The sequence below is a fragment of the Myotis daubentonii genome, chromosome 15, assembly GCF_963259705.1.
Source record: "Myotis daubentonii chromosome 15, mMyoDau2.1, whole genome shotgun sequence".
NCBI classification, from domain to species: Eukaryota; Metazoa; Chordata; class Mammalia; order Chiroptera; family Vespertilionidae; genus Myotis; species Myotis daubentonii.
Genome location: NC_081854.1, coordinates 17,679,253 through 17,697,615, shown reverse-complemented (window position 1 = coordinate 17,697,615; position 18,363 = coordinate 17,679,253). Strand labels below are relative to the sequence as shown.

General features: G+C 46.7%; 1 protein-coding gene across 23 annotated transcripts in view; it reads right to left on the bottom strand.

The window, feature by feature from the left end:
- Positions 1-18,363, bottom strand: part of LOC132216799 (carcinoembryonic antigen-related cell adhesion molecule 1-like) — a 287,472-nt gene that overhangs the window by 224,467 nt on the left and 44,642 nt on the right. The window contains exon 6 of one of the 23 annotated variants that reach the window (XM_059666359.1): positions 735-1,279. The exons of the other annotated variants lie outside the window; for them this stretch is intronic. Within the exon in view, the coding sequence (XP_059522342.1) occupies positions 1,254-1,279 (26 nt within the window). The 3' untranslated portion in view covers positions 735-1,253. Of the gene's footprint in view, positions 1-734; positions 1,280-18,363 lie in introns of those variants that run through there. 23 annotated transcript variants of the gene reach the window in all.

Sequence of the window (18,363 nt, the reverse complement as noted above, 5' to 3'; positions counted from 1 at the left end):
CGATCATGCTGCCAACGATGGTCCCCACAGAGTAGCCCGTGTAGTTTTGTTCTGCTGAAAGGAGAAGGGAAAGGGGGAGAGGTGAAGGCCCAAGTCCATTCAGGGGAAACCAGGAGGGGCCTTGCAGGGGGAGGCCTGGTGAGGGAAGAAGGAACTGCCACCTGGTCTGTGCAGTTTGGGAGTGTCAGTCCTGATACCCCACTTCTGGCGGTTGCATCATTCTCTGGTTTGCACATTCGAAACCTTCCATTGGCTCTACCTTTGCACGTACTCTCACACCCACCATTCCTATGTCCTGGTAATTTTCCTCTTAACACCTCTTTCCCTCACATGTTCTATCTCTTACCCCTGTTTCTTCTTTTCCATCACTATGGACAGTCTTAGCGGCACCTTACCTGTCAACTAAGTGCTGATGAGTAATAAGAATGTGCTGAGTGTTTTTGATGATCAACAGGGTGTGAAACACTCTACCTTCATGTCATCTGGTCCTTCCACCCCCACGAGGGACTGGGGTGTCACCCTACTGAGCACACACAGAATCAGGGATGGGAGGTGCTTAATAAATGGCAGGCGGTCACAGATCTGGTGAGTGATAAATGACATTTTCACCAAGTTCTGATTGACTTTACAGCTACTGACATCAGGGTTTGTAAAAAAAACAATAATAGTTGGTACACTGACTGAGCATGACCCTGTCTGTGGGCTTTATTCTCATTAACCTCACAATAAATATCCTAACAACAGTGTTTAGGTCCAGCTGTTTTATTCCAGTTTCGAGATGAAGAAACTGAGGCTCAGGTGGGTGAGAGCCTTCCCCATGGTCAGCAGCTTATATTCATAGAACCGAGACAATGATGAGATTAGTCTAATACTGGGGTCCGTACCCATGTGCTCTATAGGCTCTGAAAGAGGCTCCCACCTCCTCAAGGCTTTCATCCATCTCACCACCCTGCCCATGACATATACAAAGAGCAAGTGGGAGAGGTCGAGGGTCACTCATATTGCACATGTAGCCTGAAGAGGTCACTTTTGCTGGAACTGACGGGGTTGAAGACCTCACACTGATAACCCCCAGCGTCCTCCCTCCTGACGGGGTCTATGGTGAGGGTGCTGTCGTCCTGGGACAGCTTCATCTTGTAGGTGAGCAGGAGACTCTGGTTCTTGAAGAGCCACCAGATGGAGATCCTCCTGTCATTTGTGAGGCAAGTCAGGACCACTGCGTCCTTATGCTCTGTGACTGTGGCATTGCTGGCTCAGATGGAGGGCTTTCCCAGTGGCTCTGTGGAAAAACAGAGGAGGTGACTGACTGAGAGTGGGCTCCTTCCTCAGAGATGTCAGCCACTCACAGCCCACAGCAAAGGTCACCAGAGGAGGACTCTGACCTCTGCAAGGTGAGGACCTTTGTTCAGGTGACAGTCTGTAAGGAGAGGGCTATACCCTCCTCTTCCCTCCAGATCACCTGGAGATCTGAGATGTTAGGTCCGGGAGCCTTAGATCTTGTGTCCAGCATCTTTATCACCAGGTGGCATTTTCCACCCATTGACTTTTGTGTGATTTCCATAGTTGTCTGTGACTTTCTAAATAATCACATCCTCTCTCTCATATGGTGGCTATACATAGAGATGGGAAGGCATTTCGTTTTGTTAAGGAATTTATTAGAGTCTATAACCCAGGCAGTCTTCATGACCTTAGGACCTGGAGAAGTTTCAATCTAAAGGATTTTTCAGTCTGAATAGGACTTTCACTTCCTGGCCTTTGGATTGAATATCAGGGAGAAGGAAGTCCCTAGAGAGAAGTAGTCAGGTTTAACATCAGGCTGGTACTCTTAGCTTGCTTTGTAAACTACACACTTTGTGGCACTGCTCCTACTGTCCCATGAATCTACATACATGTCATGGAAGCACTACCATTCACTGTGCTCCGTAGGAATGTCACATATGGTCGTGTCGCACATTGTGGTGCAGCTGGTGACTTCAGAGTCAGGACACAGCTCAGAGGAGTATCTCCTGTGTCTCACTCTCTCCCCACATACATGCAGCCTGGTCTGAGGGAGGCATGGTGTCGATAGGGGACATATTTGGCACTTTGGAGGACAGGCTACTCATGCACCTTCACCACAGACCCCTGTCCCACCACAGAGGGCACAGAGCTGTCAGTCACCAGGTGAGCCTGGAGCAGAGCAGGGAGCAGGGGTCTGTCCTTCTCACCCCTCTTCAGGGGTGGTTTCCTCCTTTAGTTTGGGGAAAAAGAGGTGAGCTTGTTCAAAGCCTTGTATGTTCCTTGTAGCACATGGAGCAGGTAAAAGACAAGAGGTGATAGAAGGTAAGGGTAAGTGAGAGAAGAAGCAACTTTGCCTTGAAGACCCTTGTTTTCCCCTCTGGAAAACTCCCTCCCTCCACCACTTGACTCTTTCTGGGTCTGAGAGAACCCCCTCCTCATTTTCCAAGGTTGGACCCAAGCTTTACTATGACAAATCAGAAGAGCAACGGAGGAGAGTCTATAGAGATGTATTGAGAGGGCTCAGGGGAAGACTGTGATTTGCTTGTGTCCATGGCCACAGGATGGGAGACAACACCATCTAGGCTCTGTTCTGAAAACCAGACACACCTGCAACCCACAGCCTGGTTCAATGGTCCAGGAGGCACTTACCATAGACTGTGATAGTCTTGATTATGGTCTTATGAAGGCCAGAGACAGTGTTATAGGCAAGGCAGGTATAGGATCCACTATAATTTGAAGTGATGTTGGGGATAAAGAGCTCCTGTGTGGGGTGCTGGGAACTCCCATTGATAAGCCAAGAATACTGTGCAGGTGGGTTAGAGGCTGCCTGGCAGGAGAGGCTGAGGTTTGTCCCACGTAGGTAATGGGAGTCTGAGGGGGAAATGGTGGGAGCGTCCGGGCCATCTGGAGCAAAGAGAACAAAGCCACACATGATGTAATCAGAGGGAAGGGGAAGGTCCTGGTCTGTGTAAGGGCCACACTGTCCCTCTGAAATGGATCACAACCTTGTTTTAAAATGTTTCACCCATAGCCCTCTGTGTTCACTGAGCCTGAGTCATTAACCTTTTTGTTCCATGAAAGCTTGTTAACCCCGAGACTCTCCAGAGAGGAGCGTCTGGTCCCCTTCAGTCTTGGCTCAAGGCTGAGCCTGCCCAGATGTGTCTGGTACAGGAACTCATGCCCCCCGCCCCGGGTGTTCAGAGTCGGGGTCTGTGTACTTGGACCTGAGAGGGATGGATGTAGCCTGGTCTCTGGCAGTGTGGATTCAGGTGAACAGCCTGGTCCAGGCAGGGACAGAAGTTACTCACAGACAACATTCAGGGTGAATGGGTCACTGCAGCCAGCACTCACGGGGTTCTGGGTTTCACACGCATAGGGTCCCGTGTCTTTCCTTGTGACAGGGAGTAACGTGAGAGTCCTGTTGTCCTTGGACAGCTGCAGCCTGGCACTGGCCGGCAGACTTTGACTGTTGATCAACCACAGGTAGGTGGTGTCATGGGTCCGAGGTTCACACGTTAACATGACAGGGTCCTTGTACTCCTCAGGGTTGGAGTTGTTGCTTGTGATGCTGGGTTTGGGTAACTCCGCTGTGCAGACAACAGAGAGAACATTGCCCATTGAGTCTTCCAAAGTCTTCTTCAATCAGAATTGGTGCATCTCAGCTAACTTGAGTTCTTCAAGAAATAAGTCAGGTCTGTGCGTCGCAAGACAAACAAATGATTGAGGGTCTGAGGGTTCAGAGATTGCAAGGCCACCTGCTCTTTGTCTGGGAGAAAAAGCACAGACTTTCTCAGGTGTCAGATAACTGTCAGGGTTTGATTACAGAGAGACACAGCACTGGAAGTCAGAGACCATATGTCCTGCCTCCTCACTGACCAGCTAACTGCCTGGCTTACCTTGGGTCTCACCTGGAAGGTGTAGGTGCTGAGTCCCTTCCAGCTACTCAGACCTATATTGTCAGATCAACATGTGTTTCCACTGAAGCCTCATGTTCCAGGGTTGACCTAGAGATGAGTAATGATGGGCCATCCCATATTCCTTAAATCCTGAGAAGACTAGGCACTGTGGCCCTGAACTGGGTATCTGAGCAGAAAAAATACACAGGAGACAAGAAGCAACTCTGTTGGTGAGTTTAGTACCCAGACTGAAGGTCCACGAGGAGTGGCTGTCTATCCAGGAGTTCACTGGTGACTGACATGAGACAGTGACTCCAGAAAGGGCAGAGCAGAATCCAGGAATTATTTAGAAAAGAGTGAGGGAAGGCGGGAGCTGGCTGGCTGTGGCAGCAGAGCCGGGCTCTCTGCATTGGTCTTTAATATTCTTTCTGCCACTTCAGAGGGCAGAGATCTTTCCTCAACATGCAGACAATAGCACGTACAGAAGGGGGGCTTGTGGAAGGTGGAGGAGCATGAACTTGTGGAAGATATGGCCCTCATGGGCCATTTGTGTTTGGCAGTTATGAGACAGATTTTGATCTAAACTGTGAAAGAATATGTGAAAATCACTCATGCCCCAAAGTTTTAATAACTGTTTTTGGAGGAATCTCTGTCTAGAGAGCATGAAGAAGACCAAGTTGTCCAACCAGGTCACACTGTGACCAAAGGGAGATGCCACAGTGGGTTTGAAATGAGGGACTCCCTGGGATAGAGAGAAGGTGAGTCCTGCTAAGAGTACAGAAGTGACCGGGAGGCATGTCCAGGTGTCTCTGCTGTATAAAGAGAGGGATGACTCCAGATTGGAAGAAAGGACATGTGCCATGTTAGGCAGAAGGTCCTTCTAGGGAAAGTCAGGCCGATGGGGAGGAGCCCACACATGGGCATGTGGCATATGTTCTTCCTTTTCTTTCTAACTCAGGAAACAACTGGAGTTTAGTCGTATTTATTCAAATTGGGCAGCATCTGAGAGAAAGGAGAGTGGCTGGTGGATCTCACAGTCTGAGAGGATCCCACCCTGTGGTCAAGGACACATGTGTGGAAACAGGCAGTGAACCATTCAGATGGTGCAGGGTCACCAGGCCCACCTTGGAAACGTCTCGGGAGCCACTGGGAGGAATGGGAGCCTCACACCAGGACAAGGGTGTGAGTAACCAGTCAGTGGTGAAGTGAGCCCATGAGCTTTGGGGACTGAGACCTGTCCTTCTGCCTTTTGACTCCCTGGTTGAGTCATTTAGAGATTCGGTTAATGGTTTATATGTCTCTGTCAGGTGGCCTGTTCCTCTTGTTGGCCTCAGGGGAGGAAGAAGCTCTGGATGGGGGCCCAGCAGATGCTCTTTCTCCTGGTGGCCTGGGAAACTGGCTCATGATGGAACTGGGGCTGTTGCTCCCACATATTTTTGTGTCCTTTCCTATTGCCCGAGAGGGTGGGCCTGGACACAGGTGTTAGCAGGACAGTCTGCACAGTGGGGAAAGCAGAGCAGAGCCAGGCAGTGTGTCTGGAGTGAAGGAGGAGGCAGATAAGGGACATGAAAGGAGCAGAGAGAGGCAGAATGTCCTTGGTGAGCAGTGGGGGTCACAGGTGACTTCAAAGACCCCAGGGACCAAGAGCCCACAGCTTCCCCAGCGCAGGAGCAGTGCAGCCTGGAAAACCTTCCCCAGTGGAACAGCACCACAGTCACCAAGGGACTTGGCTCCTGAGGAGGCTTCAGGGACAGGTGGTCAGAGGGCTGGACATGGCTCTCAGCACCTGTAGGGACAGGGAACAGGTGTGGCCAAAACCTTTTAGGACTCTGCATCGAGGTTCCAGTCTCTGAGGCAAGTATGTATCATTCATTCATTCATTCATTCATTCATCATTCACTATCATTCCTTCCCTCCTTCATGAAAGAGCAAGTGAGTGCTGGTCCCTGAGCTGGTAGCAGGTGCAGGGTGGAGAGTGAGAAGGCAAAGTCCATTGCTTCATAGGTAGTGGGAGTGACGCCAATACATCAGGAAACAAATAAGTGGTTTCAAGTCCAGTGCAGGGAAGTGTGGATAGATAACCTGAAGGGGAAGGCCTGGGCACTTCCAGCAGTAACTCTGAATGTTATTGTAGGTAATCTGATTCTAGAGTGAAAATTAATTCTCCATTTGCTTTATCACCAGACCAGAAAATCTACCTTCAGTAGGGACCCCTAAGAAAAAGCATTGAACCAATGGCTGGTCTCAGAGTCCACAGACACCTAAGACCCTCATGGAGGAGAGGATGGGGCTGTGGCTGTGCAAGGACCTTGCTGAGCATGAAGAAGAGCATGTGTCTGTGTGAGCCTGATTCAGTGACTGTATCACACTCTGCCTCCGTTTCCCATGAATAAAAATAGAACAAATGGCAAATGAACTCTGGATTACCATGTTGTCTGTGAATTGTCCTTAAAACATCTCTGACTACCTGAACTCAAGCCCAGTATAGAGGAGACACTGACTTAAATGGCCACTACCATTATTTGTCTCCATGAGAGAGAATTCCTGGCCTGACCCCTGGTGGACAAGGAACTGTCAGGAGCATCTTCTCTCCTCTGTTCCTTCCTGGAGACCTGACCTCCCTCCGGAGTCTCCTAAGTCCCTCAGAAGAGTGAGCTAATGATACAGGGTATTTTGTCTATTTGTACTCTCCTGACACCGCCTTAATTGAAGGAGTAGGCTCTGTCCCTGTCCTGCTGTGGCTCTTGGGGCTGATCCCTGGCTGGTGAGCTGGAGTAGAGCCACTGCTCCCACCCAGCCCTTCCAGGAGGTCAAACCCAAACTGACACAGGCTCCCCAGGTTCCCTGGAGTCAGGAGCCCTGGGACAGGGGTGTGAGAGGGGTTCCCAGGCTGAGCTTCTCTGTGAGCATTCCAGGGTCCCCTCAGGACAGTCCCCCACCAAGCTCTTCAGGGTTTTCTCAGTGTCATGGTCATGAGGAGGGGACCAGGTGCTGGACTGAGACTCTGCTGAGTCACTCCCATAAGACTTCTCTCTGTGTAGAATGTCTGTAGTGCTGGAACCTAGGAAGGGAACTCTGATCTTAGGAAGTTTGTTTCCACTCTGTGTTTCCTGCACTAAATGCCCAAAGCCAACCTGGGAGATGATGCAGAGGGGGACTGAGGCAGAGTTGAGGGCTGTCAGTCCTGTGTGTGAAGTAGACTTCACCCCACCCGACACCCAGAGGTCAGAGAGCAATCACTCACGGTATACACGGAGCTGTCCAGTTACTTGCATGCTCTGATAATCTTTGTCTGTGACTAGTAGGGTATAGTATCCTGTGTCTTTCAGGGTGACTTTCTGGAACAGGAGGGATCCGTTGGGGTAAATTGTCTCTCTACCACTGCTTGCAGGCCCGGGGGTAGTTGTTTGAGTGTCTATTACATATGATACAATTTGATGGCTGTTGTCCACCTTTCCCCCTGTGTACCAGGAATAGAGTCCAAGATTCCCAGGCAGGTTGTGGACACGGAGAAGCACATCCTTCCCTTCGGCAGCACTGGGCGGCACTGATTCAATAGTGAGCTGGGCAGTGGTGGGCAGGCTCCAGGAAGGGATGAGTGAGGCTAGGAGGGAAGAGAGAAATTGATCAACATTTGGAGCTATGTATTGGGATGGAGAGATGATCCCTGGGTCCTGAACAGGTCTCTTCATCTCTCAGCCTTGGTCTGAGTGTGTGTGTGTGTGTGTGTGTGTGTGTGTGTGTGTGTGTGTGTCCTGTGGTCAAGTTCAATAGCGTGGCCACCTCTGCTCTTATTTCCTCTGTTTTGAATCCTATTACTCAGGTGTCTACCCTCAGATTCCTGCTGATACTCAGGAGTGTCCTTTTCTGATCACCTCCTCTAAAGACATCTGTCTTCACTTTCTGACATGTTCATGGGCCGTTTCCTGCAAGGCACTTGTGGTTACCTGACATCACATCTAGATCTTCCCTGGTCTGCCTCCTCTCATAGAACTTGAGATTCATGGGGACAGGGGCTTTTCTGATCTTGTTGCACCTGCAGTGCTTGCAGCAGACTGTAAATACTTGTGGGTGAATGAATGAGTGTTCAGGGTCCGGCACCTCCTGGGATGTATCTGCCCATTTCTGAGCTTGGTGGTGAGGACACTGTTTAGTGCCCCTGGTTAAATTTCCTATCTCCTCACATAACATGTTGTTATCTAAAGTTTTCAGCATTCAGCTCTCAGTGATGAGTAACTTGGGAAATGAGCAGCCATTGATGTTTTCCTGTGTCTCACCACTTCCACATCATTTTCCTGTTGCTGAGTCCCTTCCCCCATCCTACTCTGTTCTCCTGTCTCCTCTCCTCAAGTCCAAACAGAAGCCTGCCCCCTACCCCTTGTTTTCTCTGAGAGCCTGTGTTCCCCAGGAGTCCCCAGCTAGCTTGTGCCTCTCCTCCTCCCGTCCACCACCAGGTAGTTGTCCCCTCTCACCAGCAAGCAGGAGCCACTGCCAGGGGACAAGTCCTCTGTGTGCAGGGGCTGAGGGGGACTCCATGGTGTCTGCTGCCTGTTCTTTCCCTCCCTCTGTGGGAAGAGCTTGGATTCTAAAAATGCTCACACAAGCCCAGCTTTCCTAGTCGGTGGGATATGCTGTTCCTTCTCCCTGTGCACTGAGCCTCCTTCTGGGCAAAGATCACTTTTCTGGTCACATGGGCCAGGGGCGGGGTCTGTACACAGGTTCCTTCCTGCCTGCTAGTTATTCCTGCCTCCCTTTTCTTTCCTCTACATTTGCATTCCCTGTAATTGCTGAGGCTTTTTCCTTCTTCTGCAGTGACTCCTCCCCATGTACACACACACACACACACACACACACACACACACACACACACACACATACACCTTGCTTGTGCAGTAGGCAGTTAGGCCTGAGCATAGTAGGACAATAGGCCAGTAGGGAAGGTCACCAGAATGGAAAGCCCCAGGTACCTAGCAATGTGCAAAACTGGACTGGGACCTTGCCCCCTGGGTAACCTTTCCTCCCAGAGCATATTCTGGTTTTGCAGTTTAGACCCTCTGACCTTTCATATCACTGGTCATGTGGTTCAGGCCCTCCTCTGACCTTTCCTCCCCTGGCATGTTGTTAGCAATGTGGGTTAGATGGCATTAGAGGGGGAAGAAACCAGAGGACCTAAGAATAACCTTCAGCATTAAGCCCTCAGGACAATGAGGTGCCAACTGGCATGAAATACATCTAGGCCTCAGTTGTGTTTCAGCTCCAGGCCCAGAAAAGCAGCAAAATCAGATGAGTGAGAACATCGTTGACATCAGGATCTACTGCATTGACTGATGATCTTTGACCCAAAAGGGCACACCTGGAAAGCTGATAAATATTTTATTGGGCTCCTCCCCTGAGACCTCCAGATAAGTAACCTCAAGAAGTATGCCCCAGTGTGGCTATTTCTCTCTGCAACACACCCATGGCTGTCCCCACTTCTTCTCTCTTCAACGCTCTTATATTTGCTCTTTGTCCTAAGCTACACGCACCCTTCTTTTGTTCAGTAACCAGTTTCCTGAGCCCATTTCTTCTACAGCTCACTTCTTCTACCTCTGTGTCTTTCTAAATAAATTATCTCTTATAATTTGAGTTCTTGACTCTGAATTCTTCTCTTAGCTCAACTCAAGTACCGAGGTTGCTGAACTGAGGGCCTAACTCTGCAGGTTAACACCTGGTGCCATGCCACCGCTCACAATTAGACAAGTAGAAGCTTGGGGTGTATGTATCCAGGGCATCTCCCACAGCTCTGTGTGGAGTGCACAGTAGCCCTACCACTGCCTTCTTGCATCCCCATTTGTATCTTATCTTCAGAGCAGAAGCCTGGGACGACATCAGGAATTCTTTTCACAGGAATGCTACCCCCTTGTGTATGGTATCATCACGGGAACTTTCTAAAGATTTCAATGCCCAGGGGACATCTTCGAAATCCTGCTTTGGGCAATACACCTTGAAAACCGGGTCTTGGACCAGAGCAGTGACTTGGATTATTGGAGAGAACCAAGATGGTGGCATACGTAAACACCTGAATTTGCTGCCGCATACAACCACATTAAAACTACACCTAAAAGACAAAACGAATACCATCTAGAACCATGGGAAGGCTGGCTGAGTGGAAATTCTACCACTAGAAGGAAAGAGAAAAGCACATTGAGTCCGGTAGGAGGTGCTGAGGTGTGGAAGCTTGGAGGTACGGAGGCCCGTATGAAAGGGGCTGGCAGTTGGGTACGCTGTTGTGTTTTTCAATTGGGAGGGAGAAACAAACTCCCGACTACTCTGAACTCCAGTTCCAGGTGAGAATTTGGGGACCCAGACTCATATGGAGAGAAACTGGACTGTCTGCCATCGAGCTAGAACGTGAGGGCGGCTTTCTCACAGATGTGCTTGTAGCGTTCATTGTTACTGAATGGGGCTGCAGGACACAGACCCCAGGACCTCTCTGAGGCAGAGCAGATTGGCAGCCATTGCAGTTTGCTCTGCCCTGGTGATTCCCTGAGAACCCGCCCCACCCAATTTACAACCCCACCCAAGGTGTATGCAGAGGCTTTTGCATATGAATGGCCTGGCCTTTTCCGCCTAAAAACATGGGCAGACTCAGTGAGCACCAAAGCCCCACTGAAGCAAGTCCCGCCCCATAATGGTGTCTCCAGCACAGAAGTTCTCCCAGTGTAGACAAAACTTGTCCTCACAGCCAGTTGGCCTGGAGGTCAATTCCACTCAGTGATACCAACAGCAATCAAGGCTTAACTACAACAAGACTGTGCACACAGCCCACAAAGGGGTGCACCAAGAGTGTCTATTAGGGAGGCTGAGCCACTGGGCCCTATAGGACACCTAGCACACAAAACCACTCTATCAACACAGGAAAGCATCTAAAAATGTGGAGACAAAGAAACAGGTCACAAATGAAAGAAATGGAGGAAAGCAAACTTCTGGATATAGAGTTCAAAACCACAGTTATAAGATTATTCGAGAATCTTCTAGAAACCTCCTAGAAATATAGTGAGACCCTCAAGGATATGAAAAAGGACCAAACAGAAATTAAGCATACACTGACTGAAATAAAGAATAATATACAGAAATCCAACAGCAGACTAGAGGATTCCAAGAATCAAGTCAAAGATTTGAAATATGAAGAAGCAAAAAACACCCAACCGGAAAAGCTAAAAGAAAAAAGAATACAAAAATATGAAGATAGTACAAGGAGCCTCTGGGACAACTTCAAGTGTACCAACATCTGAATTATGGGGGTGCCAGAAGAAGAGAGAGAGAGCAAGATATTAAAAACCTATTTGAAGAAATAATTATAGGAAACTTCTCCTACCTGGTGAAAGAAATAGAGCTACAAGTCCAGGAAGTGCAGAGAACCCCAAACAAAATGAATCCAAAGAGGACCACACCAAGACACATCATAATTAAAATGCCAAGGGCAAAAGACAAAAAGAGAATCTTAAAAGCAGCAAGAGAAAGACAGTCAGTTAACTACAAGGGAGTACCCATACGACTGTCAGCTGATTTCTCAACAGAGACTATGCAGGCCAGAAGGGAGTGCCGAGAAATATTCAAAGTGATGAATAGCAAGAACCTACAAGATTAGTCTACCCAGCAAGAATCTATAAATCTATAAGATTAGTCTACCTTCAGCTCTCATTTAGAATTGAAGGTCAGATAAGAGCTTCACAGAAAAGAAAAATCTAATATTCTTTATTTCAGTCAGTGTATGCCAAACCAGCATTATATGAAATGCTGAAGGGTATTCTTTAAGAAGAGGAGGAAGAAGAAAAAGGTAAAAAAAACCAAAGTGACAACAAATACATATCTATCAACAAGTGAACCTAAAAATCAAGTGAATAAAAAATCCGATGAACAGAATAAACTGGCTAATAGAACAGAATCAGGGGCATAGAAAGGGAGTGGACTGACAATTCTTGGGAGGGAAAGGAGTTTGGGGGGTGCAGGAAGAGACTGGATAAAAATCATACACCTATGGACAAGGACAGTGGGGGGAGGGTAAGGGCAAGGGGTAACAGAAGGGGGTGAGGTAGGAACCAAGTGGAGGGGAGCTATGGGGGAAAAAAGAGGAACAACTGTAATAATCTGAACAATAAAGATTTATTTAAAAAAATATACTGTTTCAGCAGCTGCCCAGCTGTAGTGGATGCCCAGCCAGAATGAGACCCCATGATGTGGGGATGGGGACTCCCCTCCCCATTTCCGTGCATAGGAAGGGTCTGCATGTCTTGCTAAAAATGCAGATTCTGACTCATATGGATGAAATGAGCCACATGTTAAACTGAGAAACTCAGGGAAGGCCTGTATAGCGGTCTTGCAAACTCAGAGACCTAAAGTAATCACAAAAGATGGTCTGAAATTAAACTTTAACTAAAAGCCGTCATGGTGGGTAGTTGGTATCCTAGGTTGGTATCTTCACCGACAAGGTCAACTGTTACCTGACCATATCTGTCTTTTTGCATCTATGATGACATATCCTTGAAATGTCAGGGTAACTTTTTTTCTGGACCCCCTGGGGCACAACCTAATGTGTGTGGGTGCCAGACAGATACCAAAAATTCCTTCATTGTTATTGTTACCGTGTTAATTGTTGACTATTAACTATCCTGCACCCATCTAAGTATCATTTTACTTTTTATCCAATCCCAGAGGTTTCCCCACTTTGCTTTCTCCCCCTTCTCTAATCTTTCATCATTGGATTTCATGTAACCCACCTAGGTCCCCTGCTATGATTGCAATGTATAAAAATAAATGAAAAATCCCCACACTATTCTCTACCAGGAGTGGGCAAACTTTTTGACTTGAGGGCCACAATGGGTTCTTAAACTGGACCGGAGGGCCGGAACAAAAGCATTGATGGAGTGTTTGTGTGAACTAATATAAATTCAAAGTAAACATCATTACATAAAAGGGTACAGTCTTTTTTTTTAATTTTATTCATTTCAAATGGGCTGGATCCGCCCGTGGGTCGTAGTTTGCCCACGGCTGCTCTAGACACTGTCCAATTTGTTGAGATACTAGTAATGCTTCCCAGCAATTGTGGACATTTTGGCTTAAATAAACTCACACAAATTCTTTACAGGGTTGAATGTTTTTACGTTAACAGTACTTGCCATATTCACGGTAGGATTCTAAACAAGCTCACCCAGAACCTTCCAGCAGACCTGGACTTGGTTGGGGGATCCAGCAAAGGGCCCATTGAGCCCCCTGGTTCTCGGCCCATTGGGTGAACATGGGTGAGTTGTCTCTTGGATCCAGGACCTTCCTTTTCTTTTGGTAGAGGGTTTGACTTTATTTGAGCTGTGTCTTAAAATCCTTGAGATGGAATTAAAGTTAAGGGTTGACAGAACTCAGTCGAAGGCAGGACTGGAGGAAAAAAATGAGTGGCTCGTTTTGATTTTGGCTTTTTAATTGGAATTGCTTTCTGAGAGTCTGAGCAAAAAACCTTGGCTGTATAAATGAGCTGAACTCATCAGCTCATAAGATACAGGGGCACATCCTCCCTGCAGTCCAATTCTTGGTTATTCTTAGGTGACTAAGAATGTTTGTGAAGGTGTCAGAAGTGCAGGAGCCCCATAGGGAAGGCCCAACTCAACTGTAATTAACTAACTGGCTCATCTAGGGGGCTACCATAAGGCTTGGTCTTCCCGGGCCTGAATCCTTCCTATTGTTTCAGACAGTCCGGAGAGAAACTGAGGCCACACTTGACCCACTACATAACATATCCTGGAAATTTGCTCAGACTACAGATATCCAAAAATAAAAAAATTTAACATGGGAAATTGTGCCTCCAAGGCCAGACGCTCCCAGACCCCAGCCCTCATTTAATATTCCTGTTAGGAAACCTTTACTTGCAAGTGCTTTACAGAAATGGGAAGATTTAACTAGAAAATTTCAACTTAGAAATGGCCAAAATGCAGTTGTTTTGGGGTATATACATTAATATTTTGCATGCAGAAATTAGAAAAATGTCGGTTCTGAAATGAAACTGAATGACTATATGGGAAGCATGTCTTTACTTGGAAAAATGGAAGCTTCTTAGGAGAAGAATAGAAAAAATAATTCTTCCAAAAAAAGAATGGAAATTATTAAGAAATTTAGGAGACTGTCTCAGAATGATTCTGAAGTTAATAAATGCCTACACCCCATTTCCCCCTCTTCCTTTCTGACCTTCCTTGTCTGGACTTGCCCTTTCCTCTCCCTTCTTCCTTCCCCTTCTGTCTCCTCTATTACCACTGACTTGAAGGAAAATGAGAATAGGAATTCTAACAGTCCCTTTTGGAAAAAGCTGGTCTCAGCTAGAGAGGAACCAGTAATTGTTCCCGACTTTGTCTGGAACTGTGATGGATTCACAAAAATTTAACTGTTAGAACATGTAATCCTGTCTATTCTGACCTATTCCAACTAATATACCCACTGTTTCGGAGAGCAAGGCAACAGGATTACTAAATAAGGTCTGCTGTGCAACAGGAGAGGAGTCTTTTGCAAAAAAAGCAAGGTTTTCTGTTTAAAAAGAAAACCTGAAGTGTGATTTACAAAGTCGAAACAGAAGCAAACATAAGGCTGCTCCAGGACTATGAGAGGGTATTTTCCCCTTTCCCTTACTAAAAAATTGAAATTATCATAAAAGGGAACATTACTAGGCCCTTGGAGATACTGGGGCTTCTCTATCTGTTCTTTGCCCCACCATCTACGTTTCCCTCTCCCTTGGAGTAAAGCCTCTGTACAAATGGGAGGGGTCTCTAGGCAACCAATGGCTGTTTTAAAATCAGAACCTGTCCCCTTTCAATTAGGGCATGTTAAGGGGCAACATATTTTACTGGTCAATTCGGTCCCAAGTCACCTGATATAGATTTTAAAATCAGTGATGCCTACATGTACAAAACCAAAAAGGGAAAATGATGATTTTAAGGGAACCCCCAAGAGAAAACTAACCTTGAGGCTGACTGAATGTTTGCTAACATCTTTTCATTATTAACTTCCATGAAAATCAGAGAATGCTTAACAGCAGACCCGCCCTACTCAGAATGGCCCAAACAGCCCAGAGACTTGCAGAGATGCCTAACCTCGGCTTGCTACACATGCCTCTGTAGATGGGGAACCAGGCCACAGTGCCTTGAGAGTCCCCTTTTCTATTGGGGTACAAAGGCTTAAACTGGGAGAAATTTGACTTGGGATCCCCAAGGGAAAAAAAAAGGCTAATCTTTTGCAACATAGCCTGGCCCCATTATAAAGTAGACAATGAAGAGGTTTGGCCAGTTAATGGCACCATTAAGTTTCATTCCACACTGCCTGCAGCTAGGCCTGTTTTCACATTCCCAGGGAAGTGAATGGAGAATGAGGCCTACTTAGATCAATGTGTCTTTTCCATACCTGTAAGCAGTTATGAGTCAGAAATGGCACTCAGCTCTATGCTACCTGTAAACCAGATCTCTCTGTAATTGCTACAGAATCTCAGAGAAAAATATACTCAAATAAAAAGAAACATTTAAAAATGGATGAATAAGTTCGTCCTTTTGCCAACACTTGCCAATCCTTGAGGGATTAAAGTACTGTCCTTGTTTTACTGTGTCCTGTTTTCATCGTCAGAGGTGTGGCTCCAGAATATTAAAGTCCACTAAATCATTTTCCATTCCCCTATTCAGCTCAAAATGCTATAATTGGCTTTCCAAGTCCAAAGTCCCAGGACCTTTGAGATGAAAGTACAGGAACTCTGGTCTGGGCCATTTTAAAAATACAAATCTCTATAAGCTGGAATTACAACTGAAATACAGAAAGACTTCCTGAAGAATGAATGGAAAACTCACAGGAGAGAATCCTGATACCCAAGGACCGAAGGTGGAGACTGCATATAAAGGGACAGTTAATAGAGATTGATAGGAGGGTCAGAGGCCTGAAAGGGCTGTCGGGGCACCCACAAACAGCAACTGAAGTCCTGGAGAGATATCTCAGCTGTGTGTGTGTGTGTGTGTGTGTGTGTGTGTGTGTGTGTGTGTGTGGAGGGGGGGTGGCAGTGGGCAGTTGCCACTATGAACTCTGGGATCTAATCCCCAAGCTGGGATCCCCAGCAGAGAGCACCAAATCTGAGGGTATCCACATAACATCTAACTGTGAAAAGCAGAGGGGTGCTGTCTGCCAGGGAGTGGCAGCTGAAAGTTAGGACACCTTCTTGAAGGGCCAATGCACAAAAATTCCCTGTGGAGCCACCCACCTTGTGCTCTGGCAGAGGGAGGGTGAAGTGGACTGGAGCTGTGAGAGCAGAACCCAGGACTGAGGGCTCTGGGGCTAGAGCTCAGAAGGCAGACACCCCAATTTTCCTCAGCGGAGTCATTCTCTCACGCAGTGGAGGACATCTTTCCCACATAGACATTTGTCTTGCGTAGGGTGAAGACAGTCGACACACCATATTGGAAAACACCTTCCCCTGTGGCCACTTAAGACTTGCAAATCAAAAACAATAATGAGGTGCCATCTCACACCTGTCAGAATGGCTATCATCAACAAATCAACAAAGGACAAGAGCTGGCGAGGATGCAGAGAAAAAGGAATCCTCATGCACTGCTGATGGGAATGCAGACTGATGCAGCCACTGTGGAGAACAGTATGGAGTTTCCTCAAAAAACTAAAAATGCAACTTCCATTTGACCCAATAATCCCATTTCTAGGAATATATCCAAAGAAATCAGAAACACCAATCAGAAAGGATATATGCACCCCAATGTTCATAGCAGCACATTTACAATAGCTAAGGTTTGAAAACAGCCTAAGTGCCCATCAGCAGATGAGCGGATTAGAAAACTGTGGTACAGCTACACAATGGAATACTACGCTGCTGTAAAAAAGAAGGAACTCCTACCATTTGCAACAGCATGGATGGATGTAGAGAGCATCACTGTAAGCGAAATAAGTCAGTCAGAGAAAGGTAAGTATCACAGATCTCACTCATTTATGGAATATAGCAAACAACATAAACTGATGAACAAAAATAGAGCCAGAATGGGAAAAATATTTTAGAATATAATATAAGTAATCCTGTTATTTGCATATTTTTAATATTTCCTACAACTTTTGTGATATGATACTATGTTAGTACAGTTTTGGTAATATTATTATACTTAAAATCCTTGTTTTCTTAAAATATTGTTTATTGCAAGCAATGTTATTATATTTAAAATAATTTTTCTTGAATAATTAATGTTGATTGGATTTAACATTATTATATTTAAAATTGTTTTTCTTGAGATATAAAATAAAAAAATAAAAATCTCTGGAAGATAGCCACGTAAAGAAATAAGCTTTAACTTATTTCAACTATTCTTTTCTAAATTAGTAAATTTTAATTAAGGTTATTGAATTTTTGAGATATTTTGAAATAATATGAAATACTGAAACATTGCTTGCTAAATAAGCCTTTAAATTTGCCTGCTTTTGTCTTTATTGTCTATAGTCTGACTGACAGCTTAGGCCCTCTCCCCACTGGGAGTAGGCCTAAGCCAGCAGTAGGACAACCTTAGTGCTGCTGCAGAGGCAGGAGAGGCTCCTGCCACCCTGCTGCACTCGCCAGCAGGTGACTCTGGGGCTGAGAAGGGGTCCTCTGAGTGATGACTGGTGATGGGATCCACCTTCTGTCTTTGGGTGTGACCAGCCTGGTTCCTGTTTCCAGGGACAGAGTCCCAGGACTAGCAGTCTCAGTAGGACCTCCAGTGAAGGGGGCAGGGGGTGTCCTGCATGTCTGATGGGGGGACTATGGTAGGAAGTCATATGGCTGTGAGCTCCCTGGTTCTTGAGGGCCATGATTTTGTTTTTAAAAAAGAATATTCACTTATTTATAATTGTTGCCAAGTAAACTTCTCTTTTAAACAGGAACATAAAAACACAGCAGGGCTTTGCACAAGTGGAATTTCGAAACAGTTGGTTTGTATACGTGTCAAAATAAGTTAGAATGGAATTCATCCAGGAGTTTCCAAGTCCCCTGAGAGGCCTCACACCTCTTTGGAAAGTTTGGGGTTGAAAGGTGAAGATAGTAGCCTTTGCAAGACCACCCTCTCCCACCCCCGCCTCAAATTGTGAGTTGTGCTGTCCCTTTCCTTAGCTTTGCCCAGGTCCTAGGCACAGGGTAGGGGGGTTCAAGTATCAAACTCCCAGAGGGTCAGCTGATGGCGGGGCTGCAGGCAGGAAGGAGAGCCCCACCCTGGGGTCCTGAACCTTCTCCCTTGAGTTTCTAAGACCAAGTCCACTGCGCTGGCAGGAGCAGAAGATAAGAAGAAGGAGGAGAAGGTAGAGGAGGAGGAGGAGGAGGAGGAGGAGGAGGAGGAGGAGGAGGAGGGGGAGGAGGAGAAGGAGGAGGAGGAGGAGGAGGAGGAGGAGGAGAAGGCACAGGGTTCTTTTTGACCCAATAATCCCAGGTGCCAGAGGAAAACTG